The 15,115-nt window shown below is 37.9% G+C and overlaps 2 protein-coding genes and 1 long non-coding RNA gene across 12 annotated transcripts in view; 2 read left to right on the top strand and 1 right to left on the bottom strand.

Moving 5' to 3' along the window:
* LOC146496152 (uncharacterized) overlaps window positions 1–6,360 on the top strand; it is a 60,994-nt gene extending 54,634 nt beyond the window's left edge. For 2 of the 6 annotated variants that reach the window (XM_085143064.1, XM_085143063.1), the window contains 5 exons: window positions 230–1,104; window positions 1,197–1,829; window positions 2,835–3,165; window positions 3,248–3,423; window positions 3,520–6,360. In XM_085143064.1, coding sequence (XP_084999190.1) covers window positions 1,228–1,829; window positions 2,835–3,165; window positions 3,248–3,423; window positions 3,520–3,751 — 1,341 coding nt within the window. In that variant the 5' untranslated portion in view covers window positions 230–1,104; window positions 1,197–1,227 and the 3' untranslated portion in view covers window positions 3,752–6,360. Of the gene's footprint in view, window positions 1–146; window positions 1,105–1,196; window positions 1,830–2,834; window positions 3,166–3,247; window positions 3,424–3,519 lie in introns of all 6 variants that reach the window. The other 4 variants (XM_085143062.1, XM_085143060.1, XM_085143061.1 and 1 more) reach the window with 4 other exon arrangements.
* A 336-nt stretch (window positions 6,361–6,696) lies between these two features.
* The window catches only part of LOC146496150 (uncharacterized), a 26,779-nt gene continuing 18,360 nt past the window's right edge, over window positions 6,697–15,115 (top strand). The window contains exon 1 of one of the 5 annotated variants that reach the window (XM_085143051.1): window positions 6,697–6,945. In XM_085143051.1, the coding sequence (XP_084999177.1) occupies window positions 6,860–6,945 (86 nt within the window). In that variant the 5' untranslated portion in view covers window positions 6,697–6,859. Of the gene's footprint in view, window positions 6,946–7,641; window positions 7,761–12,542; window positions 12,631–12,678; window positions 13,145–15,115 lie in introns of those variants that run through there. The other 4 variants (XM_085143055.1, XM_085143052.1, XM_085143054.1 and 1 more) reach the window with 4 other exon arrangements.
* Window positions 8,023–9,933, bottom strand: LOC146496151 (uncharacterized). The gene is made up of 2 exons (XR_014871127.1): window positions 9,008–9,933; window positions 8,023–8,933 (listed from the first exon to the last, which is right to left on the bottom strand). It is a non-coding gene; the product is annotated as an uncharacterized LOC146496151 (long non-coding RNA).

The raw sequence follows: 15,115 nt of genomic DNA, 5'->3' as shown, positions 1-15,115 counted from the left end.
TACGGCAATGCCATGATGATCCATTTGGCAAAATAAATCCATTGGGTATCCTTGTTGGTCCTCAGACAACAATTCTGACGGCTAAAGAACCAAATGGGACAGGCGAAAAAAAAAAAAAAAAAAAAAAAAAAGGAGTAGCAGTATAGAATTGAGTGGGGGAAATGTTTACCTTACCTACCTAATGGAATAGTCCAGGGGTGAGATTGTTTGGTTAAGTGGACTACTTAAGCAGAAGAATGCAGGTGTTTGAGGAGAAAGGAGCAGGTCAGTGTAGCTGAATGCATGTGATCTTAATTGCTGTTGATTTAAGTTAAGTTATGTTTATTTGAACTGAGTTAACTATGGAGTTGAGTTTCTTATTTATTTTTGTCAATATTGTTTGGTCACAAAAATGGTAAGTAAATCGCTCACTGCACTGGACAAGATCTGTCTCCTGCCCTTCTTTAGCCACTTAGGTCAAGTTCTACCACAGGGTCTCTTGATTTTGTAAAGGAGCGTCTAGTATGGGTTGTCTACAGAAAACTGAAGGGGTATTCACAATGGAAGTTAAAGTGAATCTTATTGATATTTGTTGCTGCAAAAGAACTCAATGAGTCAAACAATATCAGGTCATATTCCATTTTCTTTAACTAGTTTAATAGGATTTACGTTCTTTCTTTCTTCAAGGACATTCTTTAGCTCTATAATGTTGTGGAATACATGTTAACTTCTGTGTAAAAAATCTGTAGTAAAGACATCTGTAGAAGTTAAGCCTACCCTTGAAGCCACTGAGGTGTTTCTTAACGGGGGTGACGCGATGTCACTGGTATGCATGAATTAATTAAACAGTCCAATAACTCCAGCAGTACTTATCTTGACCTTTTGGTCTTTATTCCAACATTATTTTAACATAACAGTGCAGCGGTCACAAACTGTGTACCTTCTTACGGTTAACAACACACCTGATGTTGATTATGTGCATCTACCTTGAATACCTTTTCATGAACCAACCATATGAAAACCAAAAAAAAGGTGACCTTTAGCGGCAACATAAGGTATTAACCCGAAAATGGCTCCTGCAACATCAAAGTGGCTACTTAAATGAAATATAAAGTTTGAAAACAGGTTTGTTGATGTTCCACAAACATCGCAACAAGCAAATTTCTAAGAAATTTTTAAATTTCTCTTGTAATTGTGATTCTACACCTTCTCCTCAGGTTGGAAATTAGCTTCATCTACGCTGGCTGGATGGATGCAGCAAAATCTCTCAAAAAGAAGCTGTTTCTCCTCTTGATTGTTGCATTAATCTTCATTCTTCTATTCAATGTGAATATTCCAAACAACAACAAATCCATCCCAAAACCACATGGGCCTCCGGGTGTTTGCTCCTTGGGAGTATCTGAGCAGACCATCATCCCGCTCAAAAATACCAAGCACTTACTGGTGTCAGCATACGTGGACCAGAGAGTGAAGGATTTGGATATACGCATCATCGGCATATTTAAGAGAGACTCTATACAGCCCCTTCACTGTGTTTTTTGCTGCGCAAATGTTTTAAGTAAAACCACTCCAGCAAAAATTTTACAACATTCTGATCACTTTGGTTTTCCCTTTGCCACTACGGACGTCATGTGTCAGATTCCTCAGAACTGCAACGCTACACGTGTCACTCTCTTGACTACACCAGACAAAGAAAGTGCATCTGACTCTACCTGGCTTCCTATAAGAAACCAAACGAGCGACAGGCAAAAGGAAGAAAACATGAAGTTTGACTTCACAGTCTGCATCTCAAGTCTGTTTGGCGACTACAACAATGTGCTTCAGTTTGCAGAGACTCTGGAAATGTACAGGTGAGTACAGTAACAGCACTACAAGCTACAGAGTGAAAACTATGCAGCAAAACTTCTGTGTAACGGTTGCTGTTAATTGTAAAGCTCCTGGATTTCTTCAGTGGTGTTTCTACTTCTGTATTCAAGAGCGGAGGATAAGGTTGGCTCGCTGATTTTCAGAGTCTTTGACATTCTCACCAAAGTGAATATTTCCAGTATTAGAAGTTTTGAAATGTAGCAGGTGCTGATAGATATTTAAATGTGCATCTACACACGTAAGTGTGGAGCATAGACTGTATAAAAATGATGGAGTTTTCCCCACCCATGTTTTTTTTTGTTTGTTTGTTTGTTTCTTTTTGTGCTGCCAGCGTTAATCTTGTTAAAATGACATTAACGCCATACCCACATTAATGGGGCAAATCTCCATTAGCCAGTTAACGCGGCTCACCCCGTGCGTGGGGCTGCACGGTGTCAACGTGTTAGCGTGGTTAGCTTGTTAACACGTTAGCGCTGTCCAGGCTCTCCTGACTAATGGAGAATTGCCCCATTAATGTGGGTATGGCATTAACGTCATTTTAACGAGATTAACGCTGACAGCACAACTTTCTTTATTTTTGTTTTGGGGTTTTTTTTTGTTTGTCTTTTTTTATCTAAATGTGATCACATTTGACTGAGGCCACACAAAACATCCTAACCCCTAAATCTACCAGTATCTAAACCATCCATAAAGGAGGGTTTAGATACCGTATCATGTATCAGGATATAGACTTCCTTATAATGTTGTGTAAATGTTTTCCTTTAGAAGCTGGGCCCTAAACCTAACTGGCCTTTCTGTGGCTTTAAAGTCAAATGTCATCTCAAACAAAAAATCTCTGCATTTCCAGTAATTTGTTATATGTATACTTTTTAACTCCTCTGTGTGATATGAATGCATTTTTGTAAGCTAAATGCAATAAATAACAAAGGCATGAGTAAACTAATGAAATATAATAAATGTAAGCCTTTAAACCTGTTACTTTGCCCCAGGTTGCTGGGTGTGAACAGAGTGGTGATCTATAACACCAGCTGTGGTCCAGAGCTCGACCGCCTGTTGCAGAATTATAGCCAGGAGGGCTTTGTGGAAATGGTTCCTTGGCCCATTGACAAGCATCTGAATCCATCTCGTGGCTGGCTTCACTCAGAGCATGGAGGAGACGTGCACTACTTTGGCCAGCTGACCACACTTAATGAGTGCATTTACAGATCAATGGAGCGTTCTCGCTATGTCCTGTTGAATGACATTGATGAGATTATAATGCCATACAAGCACAAAGATCTGATGTCTTTGATGAACACGCTCCAAAATCAGCATCCAAATGTAAAAAAAATTTCTAAGCATTTCTAAATTTATTTTCAAATGTCCTTCCTGCACCTATCAAACCTAAACTGTTTTTCTACAGACAGGAGTATTTCTCATTGAGAACCACACCTATCCCAAGAAGACTTTTAATAAAAGTAAATGGGGACCCCTGTCTCAATGGAATGGGGTGCCAGGCTTTGATATTATGGTGCATATCTACAGAGAGGAGCCTAACAGAAATATTTACCATCCACACAAGTTAATAGTTCAGCCAAGGTGGGTTATAATGGGAAAAATGGTTGAGTGTTTGGCACTAGCATTCATTTAACCCTGAGGCATTGTGTAATTGTCCATGTATTTATGCACCTACAGAGCAGTGCAGCAGACCTCAGTGCATGATGTTCTTATGATGTCTGCAACAAAGTTCAAGGTTCCACCAGACGTCTGTCGGATCATTCACTCGCCAATCAGTACTCCGACCGATCCACCACTTGATCAGCTTCATGTGGACACCCGACTGTGGAACTTTAAAGACAAACTGCTCCCCAATGTGATCAAGGTGCTGCGGAGAGCAGAACTGCTGAGATCAGAGACGCAAAACTGATAGATAATGGACAGAAACACAAATATTGAAGTTTTAGGAGAAAAAAGCTGGTCAACAAAACACGGGCTGACCTACAGGGGTGGCATGTGCCAGCCTAAAATAATGTCTTTCCATCCCAAGTCCACTCTATTTTTGCTTATCACAATGCTGCATATTAAAATTAGCCAGCATTAAAAGTCTGAGTCTGGCTACAAGTAACATTAAATATTAATATAAATATAAAGCAAACGGTTTTATTTCTTGCTGTCAGTAGCAACCAATGCTTATGATTGTGCCAGCGTACACAATCATAAGCATTTTGAATCAACACAATGGCTATTCTCCGATTTCAACACAGGTGGTTGATTGCTCCACTCTAGAACTGGAATGAAGGCGAGTGTTATTAACCCTCTGGGTTGACCGACAGCCACACCTTCAAATCACATGACCAATTTAAGCTGACATAGCTACAAGCTGCAGTCACGCATCTTCTAGCATCAGGGTCTCTATTTCGGCTTGTGTTGAAAGTCCAGACTTCAAACTATATGTCAGTTTTTACATTTTATTGATAAGCCACTAACACCGGAGTTATAATAAGAAAAAAAAATTATTACATTTAAAAAAATAATATCGTCACGTTTTGTGTGAAAAGAAACGGTAAAAATGGCATTTGGACAGCGCAAAAAAGGAAAAAAAATGCCACCCTTTCCTATTGGTGGAATAGTAGACCATGTCCACCAATAAAAATGATGTGACAACACGTGGGATTTGGTGATTTAGGAACAGGGAAAATTTGGGGGAGTGGCCGTGGCAAAAGAGAGAGCGACATCGACTAATTTTAGTTTTTAGTTTTAGTTTTTAGTATTCGTAAATGGTTGTACAAAAAATGGCAGATGCAGTGGTTGCAATTTTAGGTAAATGGTTGTATATAACTTAATTGTTTACAAAGTTTGTACACAGGTTTTCAAAATTTACAATTTATATTTCCGTACTCGGTTTTTATCAGGGTTTTGTGTGTGTGATTTCAGATTTTAGATATTTTATAGATGTATGTTTTATATCTATTTTAACCACATATAATGCATATTACAGGATGTAAGAGTTGGATATGTGTAGGGTGGCCACCAATGTTCCCTCTAAGCTGCGCACATGCGCAATTGCGCACTGCTGGCACGGTCTCTGCGCACAGAAAATCTGCGTTGCGCACAAAGACAAAATCTAACCTGAATTGAAATTAAAATTAAAACTTCTACTATTCTGTTTTGCAGTGTGAGTCAGTAAGGCCCTGGGGAGCCAAAGGAAGCTTCCTTCCTGAAAGACAGGTTACAGACATGCTTGGATTGTTTAATTAAGAACTTCTGTTCGGTAAACTTCCTCGTTATACTAGTCGCAGATTGGTTTCATTGTGAGCTAATCTTATTAGCGTTCTTGCAGAGAGTTACATGAGAAGATTGACCCTAGTCTTAAACATGGTGATATATATATAAAACTAAGCTTAGTGTGAAAACTGTGAACTTGTTCAATTAAACACTGGTCGTTTTACTGTGTCAGGAAAAAGGCATGTTATTTTACTGCTGTTTAGACTCTATGACCAAACAAAGCAACACTCCCCACCATAGAAAGTCCACACTGATTGCAGACTGGGGGTGATTGTGATGCATTATTTTTGCGTGTCCAGATTAGGCAGGCAGAAGGTGTGTCATTACTTTCACAGATCAGGATAAATAAGATTTTGTCGCCACAGTGCAAAAAGTTGAATATATATATTCATATATATAATAATTTTGTAATCATTTCCTTGTTAGTCGGCAGAGAGTGATAGTGGGAAACTCAAAAATAGAGCAAAAGCATCTAGGGAATTTTGTGGCCACAGTAGTGTGTGAGATTGCTGAGAGATGGAGATGCCTTCCAGAGAAAAGCAAGCTTGCTTGTCAAGCATCGGAAACTACAAAAACATAATGAAAATAAATGCATGCAGAGGATAAGCACACACCAGGGAGCACAAGAAAAACAATGGGAACAAGAACATCATGACAGGCACAAGCTTGACTAATGCAGATGCGATAAAAAGGATGTTGAATGCCACTTCCTGACTGGTTTCATAGCCCCAGACTTTCAAATTGCATTCTTCTTGTACAAACAACAAACTGGGTTAAAATGCTCTTGACATCTTGTAGTCGGTTAAAAAACAGTTGTTGGTGGGGGGGTTTTTTTAAAGGTTGCCTTAGATTGTGACATACAGATACAAATCTTACACACACACACACACATACACAACTTGCTTAGTCCTGATTAGCTGCTGCTGATTTTAGCATTTAGCTCCAAGCACTGCTGGGTTTGTAAGTACAGCCCCACAGAAGAGCTGGCATGGTTATTGTCTGTTGAGCTGTAGCTAAGTGTGGTTTAAAATAATGCAAGTAGAACTAACCATGAACTTAGTGACTTCAGATTTTTTTTTGTGGTCATGCTCATTCACTGAAATGACCCGTTTTTTCGTAAAATGTGGCTGTAATAAAGAGTTATCCCTTATGTTAAAGAACAGCCAGTGATGGGGGAATTGTTTTTTGATTGGTTGTCTTACATTTTGAGATATGGATACAAAGTTCAGCACAGTTCAATAAATCAAATAACAAAGTGCTTGACGAGAGCCAACAATGGATTTAAAAAAAAAATCAAAACAAGAGAAAACGATAGAAAGCAGATTTAAAGCATGACAGAATGACTGCTGCAGGTTTCATTTTCTAACCATTATCATCCACTTTTCCTGTCGTCTATTTCCTGTTGTGTGGTTTTCTGTTGCTGTTAGCCCATCTTATACAAGGTGTGATGTGGCGTCTGTTCACGTTGAAATGAAAACCTTTCAAAAATACAGATACACTCTACTTATCCAACATTATTTGTAAATATGTATCTTATGTTCTTTCAGCTGGTCTTTCAATCAGACAACGTTAAATGATTTCTTGTGGATGAGGCAACACTGTTGCTTCACAGCATGCAGTTCGACTTTTTCTTCTTCAGAGTTTGGCCTGATGGTGGAGCTTGCAGGTTTTACTCGTATTTGCGTAGGCTCTCTCCGGTTTCTAGAGCTTCCTGCCACAGTCCAAAGACATGCATTAGCCTACCACAGTTATGCAGTCCTCGCCCTACGACAGCGGGTATATGCTCCAGCACACCTGCAACCCTGATAAGGATAAGCGGAAGAAAATGGATGGATGGTACTGTTTACACTTCCTCTGCTATGTGTTAGTCACTTTGATAACTAATTAACCCAAGGCGGAGGCGTTAGCCTTATGAAGGAGTATTAAAGCAACATTAAGAAAAAAAAATGATCAACGATATCGAGATTAAAGTCGTAATTCTATTCTGAGAAAAACTGTCGAAATGAGCATTCTGAGTTTGTGGAATCGTACCTCAGAATCAGTTTTAGTGAAAAGTACAGGAAAGTCTTTCTCTTTCAGCACATAAACACAGTGTGGTAATGGTGCAGAACGCTCTATCTGGCCAGAGAAAAACACAAATGTGGAAGTGGATTTGCACAAAAGGAAATGGCCTGTAACTGACAGATTTCGAGTTTTTTTTTTTCCGAAATAAGTTTTCGACTATTCTCAAAATGATCAGCAATATGTTTTCTTAATGTGCCCCTAATATTACGTCGCAGTTAGCTGTGTGCAGTTGGCATTGCGCGATAAAGCTTAGACCACGATAAGAGGCGAGTGCGTCTATACTGCACAACGCAAAACAAACAAATAAAACAAAACAAAACCAAAAAAAAAGGCCACTTCTCCACAACGTTTTGTGCGATTTTGCGAACTCGTTTTCCCCCCCTTGATGATTTCCGGTAATAATTCTGATGTATGACAATCAGTTGGTCACGCCCAGACAACAAAATCAAGTAGAAAAAGAGCAGCAGAGGAGAATGCTCCGAGTGCACTTGCAGACCTACGGATTCAAAGCTCTTTCTAGACTGGTGGGCACAACCGGGGGAACTTACTGACCACAGTTCAGCCTCGAGTAAGTTACCTGCTGAATGGTGAGTAGTGGCTTTAAGTTGATATTTAAGTTAATACAAATATTTTAATTCGACCACTCCGAGTATTTATCTACTACTCCGATTTCGATGCAACTTAAATAGCGTTTTCTTGTGTCCTAAAGTTTATAGCATACACCGATTAGTGACTTCATTGCATTTGCACTATAATTTCCCTAAGACATTATATTAGACACTAGCATTTTTTATTTATTTTTTCATTGGACATTATGTAGCTCACTTATGAATTACAAGAAACATCATGGCAGTAACAGGAAGTCTGCATTCACTGTATGGCACATGCAGGGTTTTTTTTGTTAGCTTGTACTGTAGAGACTGATGTTGCCTCCAAACTTAAACAGGATATTGAGTAGAGTCAGGGTTGAAGTGAGATTTGGCATGTGTGGGAACTCTGATCAGTTGTAGTGGCTCAGCTTGGCGTAAAGAACTCACAGCTTCTACTTAAATAACGAAAGTCGGTACTTTTGCCACCCTTGCGTATAACCCCTCTATAAATCCTGTTGACTATAGCCTATGTACTGATAGAGGCAAAGATATTAGACATTTAAAAATAATTTAAAAAACAGAATGCAAAAACGCAGAAACTGATTTTTTTTTTTAACAAAACCTTGAACTGTGCATAGGAAATCTAGTTGAAGAAACTGTTTTTGTTATTCTTATAAACATTTGGTGTGTTTTATGTGGGGTTTTTTTGCATTTGCACCACTAACTGTAAATCTAATATATGTTTATGATTGATTTTTAATTTCAAAGCACTAGTCTAGGGTCCTTACCTACCTTACACACAAAACCATTAGGTAATTCCTCCGTAATCTGCAGGTTTGAGCAGATAGTTTTTGACGGCATGGCTCAAGCAGAAAGAAAACAATGTATACGTGCTTTATTTTTCTAATGTACTACTGTATACTGAAAATACAAAATAGTACATTAGTATATGATATTGTAAGTTTAAAACTCCACAATAACACAAAGGTTCTGTTATGAAGGAAGGAAGGCTCAGGGTTGAGTAATCAGCATCATGGGCTCATCCGATTAGAATAAGAATAAGCGGTCATCTAATCATTCACAGGGTTCTCATTTTATTCTCCAATCAATAATTCTCAAATCAATAAAGCAAAGAAGGAAGGAAGGAAAGACACACATGGACTGCCAATGCTGAAAGAAAACAGATCTAAGTTATTCATTACCTTAAACAATACATAAAATACAAAACCTAAACAGAACCTCACCTCTGCTGCCGCCCCGTGTGGGAGTGAAGAAAGAGTGAGCCAAAAGTAAATGCAGTCCTTATATAATGTGTGACAGGTGCAATTAAGGACAAGCACCACACCCAATCAAAGGTGAGAGAACTAAACAAGGTGCATCTGGTGAAGTGAGTGGGTGTGCTGGGATGTGCTGAACCTGTCTTTGCAACAGGTTCAGTATAACTGGCCTTCCTGGAAACTCACCAGGTTGTAAAAGAAAATAAAGAGACTCTGTGTCATGGGGTGTTTTTTCTTTTTTCCATGCCATTACCAACAGGATGTAATCCAAAGATTGGTCATATGCACACTTTCATAATGTTGCTTGCTCTGCAAAACTATGTAACCTGCTCAGCAATGCAGACTGGAAGGACAAGATAAAGAAATGAGGAGTGGCTCACAGTACAGTACTGAAAAGGTGGCACTTTTGGCATCTGTTATTTAGGGTCTATATTTCTTTCACAATCTGGAGGCCTATATGACAGTAAGAAATTTAATTTTCTCATTGCCTTCAATAGTACATATTTGCTTTTTTAAATATACACATTTTAGTAGATTTGTTAATGATATTATCTTCTTTGAAAACAAAGGAAGGTTCCCCTTCAGTTTTTTGTTCATAAAGCAATTAAAAAAAGAAAAAGGAAGTGTGAACATTAAAAAAAGATTTATTTACTTTTCACCTTTCAGGCTCCGTACAGGCTTCCCTTCTTGATTGGCAGCAGTTATAGAAGGGAATACTTGCAGTTACAGTAATACCTTGGTTTATGAGTATGATTCGTTCCTTAATGCTGCTTGCAAACCATAAATACTCATATGTCAAAGCAAATTTTCAAAAAAGAAATATTGGAAACTTGGATGGATGGTTCCAAGCTCCAAAAATATTCATGTAAAAATCACTTTTAAACATATTTTCTATAAAAATCATTGACCCAAATACATATTTCTGCAATAAATGCATAATGATTAACACAAAATGCATATAATAAAAATAAAAACGCACTTTACCTTTGAGAAAAGTCACAGCTGACCTGAGGGAAATGAGATGAGGAGGTCAATGTAAACAATACACTTAACAGATGCTAGCTCCTCATGAGCTCATGCGGCATGACACCTAGGTCGGCTCAGCTGTTACTGGAAAACATACGTATACAGCCATAAGTTTGCTCGTATTAAGATTATGGCTCATAAACCAAGTAAAATTTTATTCAAGTTTTTTGCTCGTCTTGCAGATTACTCGTATGTCAAGTTACTCTGAATCCGAGGTTACACTGTAATGTGTAACTGGGCTCTTAAACCATATAGTGCTCCAAATTTAAGGAATAAAGTATGTCAGTAAAAATTAAGCCATTTTTATTCTCAATGCCTGCCCCTGTCAGATGGTGGTATGTGCTAAAAATGATGCTGCAATTTGTGGTGTGTGCTGTCATTTTGATAGTGATTTTTGCAACCTGGACCATTGTGCAATGGCTGCCCCAGTTGTGTTGATGACATGAGTATATGATTGCATCACCATTTTAATCATATTCTAGTACAGAAGCCCTGAGCTATATAGATATACAAAGGGAGATATTGCAGCAATCTTTTTTTTTTTTTAAAAAGTGACTTTCTGGAATAACTTTGCAACAACAAAAAAACACTTGCCAAAGTCTTATCTTCTAGTTTGGTCTGCATATCAGTGCTGCCGTTGTGGTATTGTCTGAGTGGCAACACCTAACGCTTAGTAGACTACTGCAGTGGCTTCCTGCACCACAACAGTGGACACAACTAGAAGTGTTTGCATAATGAGGTAGCAGGGGCTCGTAAATCTTTAATGGGAACTCTGCCCTTGTTGAGTTTATGTATTACATCTGTGGATGTCCTGCTATGACTGTTCAAAATTTCTTCCATGATAAAGGTTTATATATATTATATATAATATATTATATATATATTAGCATTATATATAACTTTATACCTGTGCTAATCATGGCAAAGTATCTGAAGGCTGATGGCTTCTTGATCCGCTCAGATTCTAGTTACTGGTTCTCACAGCGGTAAGGTAAAACATTAAGCTGCCATGACCATCCCACTTAAGATCCAACTCCACAGGGCTGAGGGAGAGGAAACATTGTTGCAATGGCAGATGATTTACATCAACTGAGTTGGCCATTTTTGCACCCATCCCAGACGGGTCTTAATGGCAGCTAGACCCCAATGGTCAGTCAGGCCAAGCTATGCTACAACTCATTATCAAGTGCTGCATAAATTTTGAGTCTGACTTGTCTGTAATCTGTGGGCTTGACCAGGATTTCTGTTGCTGAGTTTAGCAGTCTGGAATCCTCCCAAAAGTGGTGCATTGACAGAGTTAGTGATCATCTTTGTTGTAATAGGGACAAAAGACCTTAAATGACTACTTTCTTGGGATAAAGGAGGATTTACGTTGACAAAGTGGTCAGTTCTGCTGCCTGACAAAATTAAAGAAAGAGCTTTGCAAATCAAAATTTGGATGGGATGAAGTAATACTAGAAAGCAGGTTGAAACAGTGGAAAGGTTAGCTGAATGATTTACAGATGGACCATCTTTAAATGTGGCTGTGATAAAATGTTATCATCCCTTATGATGAAAGAACAAAACATTCTAGCAAGTGGGTAATTTTATCTCTGTAGGGACCTCTACTGGTGGTAGTCAACCAGTAGAATTAATTCTAATGACAGCAGTTACGTAACTTTCATTATCACTACAACTATAGCTGTCAGTTCACATATTTCATCCTCAACGTAGCTCTGCAACTATGAATGCTTTTAAACCATCACCAACATTTTGCTGTTATGTTACAATGTGTTGCATGAAGCTTGATAACACAAGTAGAAGTTTTATTCCCCATGTTGGCGTTTAAGTTGCTAGTGCTGGGTTGAACTCCCGGTCACCCTCAGAGTTGCTTTCATTCTCATAGTAGACTCAACAGGGAATCATTTCTCAGTGAATCTGGTGCATGTGATATTATGACTGGACATGATAGTAATCAAGTAAACTTTATTTGTATAGTACAATTTAAGATATAAAATCAGTGCTTCACAACAGCTTCACAATTAATTTAAAAAATAATTTAAAAAAACAAGAGAAATTAATAGAAAGCAGATTTAAAGCATGACAGAGTTGCTGCTGCAGTTGTGTGGAACCTGGTGTGGTTTTCTGTTGCTGTTAGCTCATCTGTTTCAAGGTGTGATGTGTTGTGTGTTCACGTTGAAATGAGAAACTTTCAAAAATACAGATTTACAAATAATGTTGCTAAAGTAAAAGCTTTAATTTTTTAACTCTTTCCTTCACCTGAATTGTTTCCATTAGGAATTTAAGGGGAACTTGTTCAATAAATACAGATACAGTCACACAAGCAGATATTAAAATAACATAATTTTACTGAACTGATAGGAAAATGAGCTGTAGGTAGCGCAAAATCCTGATATGAGGAAAGGAACAAAGGACCTACTGCCCACCAAAAAAATAAAAAACAAATGCGGAAGGGGGAGTGACGGTTGTATAGAAGCACAGGGCTGACTCTGGGCGCAGGTCCAAGAATTAGGAAATGGGCAAAATCACACTGCCAAGGAGGAAATACAAGGAGAACAAACAAGGTAAGGAATGATTTTGAGATCAGGCAACACCAAAAGTCGAGTAAAAAAGAAAAAAAAAACATGCGGATAGTATTTGAGGAGCAAGATTTAAGAAGCTCATAAACATTTACAGTATTACTACTATTTCATTTAGATTGCTACTTTCTTTAGATATTTATGTTCACTTTTTTCTTTTTAATTGGGTTCTTTTTCTTTCTAATAAAGGCGTATAGGGCCACGTGAGGAAAAACAAAATCGTAATTCTATTTCCAGAAAAACGGTTTTAGTACCAAGTAAGGAAATAATTTCTCTTTCAGCACACAAACGAACCACCGCTCCGGTCTGGTTTATTTTTGCGCGTTTTTCTGTTTGCAAACCGTGACAATGACTTGGCCACGCCCAGACAACAAAATCAAGTAGAAAAGGGGCAGCAGAGGAGAATGCTCCGAGTGCACTTGCAGACGCACGGATTCAAACTCTATTTCTCGACTGGTGGGCACAAACGGGGAACATACTGGCCACATTTCACCCTCGAGTGAGTTACCTGCGGAATGGTTAATAGTGGCTTTGAGCTGATGTTTGAATTAATACAAATATTCTAATTCGACCACTAATAGTGTTTATCTTCTATTCGAGGACACTAAATAGCGCTTCTTGTGTCCTAGCATTTGTACCATACACACATTAGTGACTTCGTTGTATTTTATGGCGTTATTTCTGTGCCACTATTCTGAGCGCACATAAAAAAAATGAGCGCACGTAAAAAAAAAAATTTAAAAAAAAGCTTGCAGGTGCAAATGTTTTATTTTGAGGAGAAATTTATTTTGAGCGAAGAAAAGCTGAATCTGAGTGAAAAAAAATTCATTGCTGCGAGCAAAAAATGTATTTCCATGTTTGCTATTATCCATACACACACACACAATAGTGATGGGATTTCCGGTTCTTTTTAGAGAACCGGCTCTTTCGGTTCGACTCACTAAAAAGAGTCGGCTCTATTGGCTCCGAACCGGGTCTTCAGGTTGTTTTGTTGCCTTAATTAATTTATTATTAACAATAATATAAAATTATTATTTCTACTCAAATTACTACTCATACAGTAAAAACCTTGAAACTACAATATTTTCCTTAGATGCAGAAAAAGCGTTTGACAGAGTTAACTGGAAATTTCTATTTGCAACTTTACACAAATTTGGTTTTGGATCTTCTTTCATCAACTGGTTAAAAATATTATATAATTCCCCAACAGCTTGTGTCAGAACAAATGACCAGACATCCTCCAGCTTATGTCTCCTGAGGGGCACCAGGCAGGGATGCCCACTCTCCCCTTCACTGTTTGCAATTTTTATCGAACCACTAGCAGCAGCAATTAGACAGAATTCAGCAATTAAGGGCATAAAATGCAAGAACGTGGAACATAAAATCAGCCTTTATGCTGATGATGTGTTACTCTTTCTCCAAAATTCACAAACCAATATCTCTGGGGTGATTGAATTGATAAACTCTTTTGCAAGAATATCAGATTACTCAATTAACTGGTCAAAATCTACAGTCCTTCCTATTAATTGCTGCTTCCATAATTCCTCTTCTACTCCACTGCAATCGGGGAATATAAAATATTTAGGTATTAATATTTCTCCCAAGCTTGCAGATCTAACTAAATTAAACCATACCCCACTTTTAAAGAAAGTAGAAGGTGATCTGGCTAGATGGAAATGTCTACCCATATCACTCATGGGAAGGGTTGCTGCTATAAAAATGATGGTATTACCAAAAATAAATTATTTATTCTCAATGATCCCAACTAAACCGCCGCAAGATTGGTTCAGATCTCTAGATTCATATATGTCCAAATTCCTTTGGAAAAATAAGCCCCCACGTATAAGCTTAAAAACACTACAAAAGACCAAGGATAAAGGAGGATTAGAACTACCTAACTTTCAGCACTACTTCTTAGCCAACAGGCTTCAGTTTATCTCAGGATGGCTAAAACATACCCTTTTAGATGAACCTTGGCTAGATGTAGAACAAGCACTTTGCAATAATCTAGAGATTTCAGATCTACCATTTATCAGCTCAAACATCCAACGACATGAATGCTTCAAAAGCATCAACATCAGCTCTTCTCTGACAGCATGGTGGGAGTTTCTGAAGTTGACAGAGTCTTCATTAATCCCATTCAAACGTACACCTATCTGGAACAACCCTGACATATTACAAAACAATAATATGATAAACTTTTCAGATTGGAATGGTAAAGGAATCAAATATGTAGAACATATACTAGAAGGAACAGAATTTATTTCATTTGACAGACTAGTTACACAATATGGGATCAACAAGAAAAGATTTTTAGAATATCAACAAATTAAATCCATAATAAAAAAGAAATTTAAACCGGGTCAAGTTGAACTACAAACACCACCAAGTGTGGTTCAATTTTTTACTCTTAAAACCCCCAAATTACTATCCAAAATATACAGAATGCTTTCTAAAACAGATGAATCAA

Source organism: Neolamprologus multifasciatus, chromosome 19 (genome assembly GCF_963576455.1).
Source record: "Neolamprologus multifasciatus chromosome 19, fNeoMul1.2, whole genome shotgun sequence".
Taxonomy (NCBI): Eukaryota; Metazoa; Chordata; class Actinopteri; order Cichliformes; family Cichlidae; genus Neolamprologus; species Neolamprologus multifasciatus.
The sequence above is the reverse complement of the archived record's forward strand: the minus strand, read 5'-3'. Positions and strand labels throughout refer to the sequence as shown.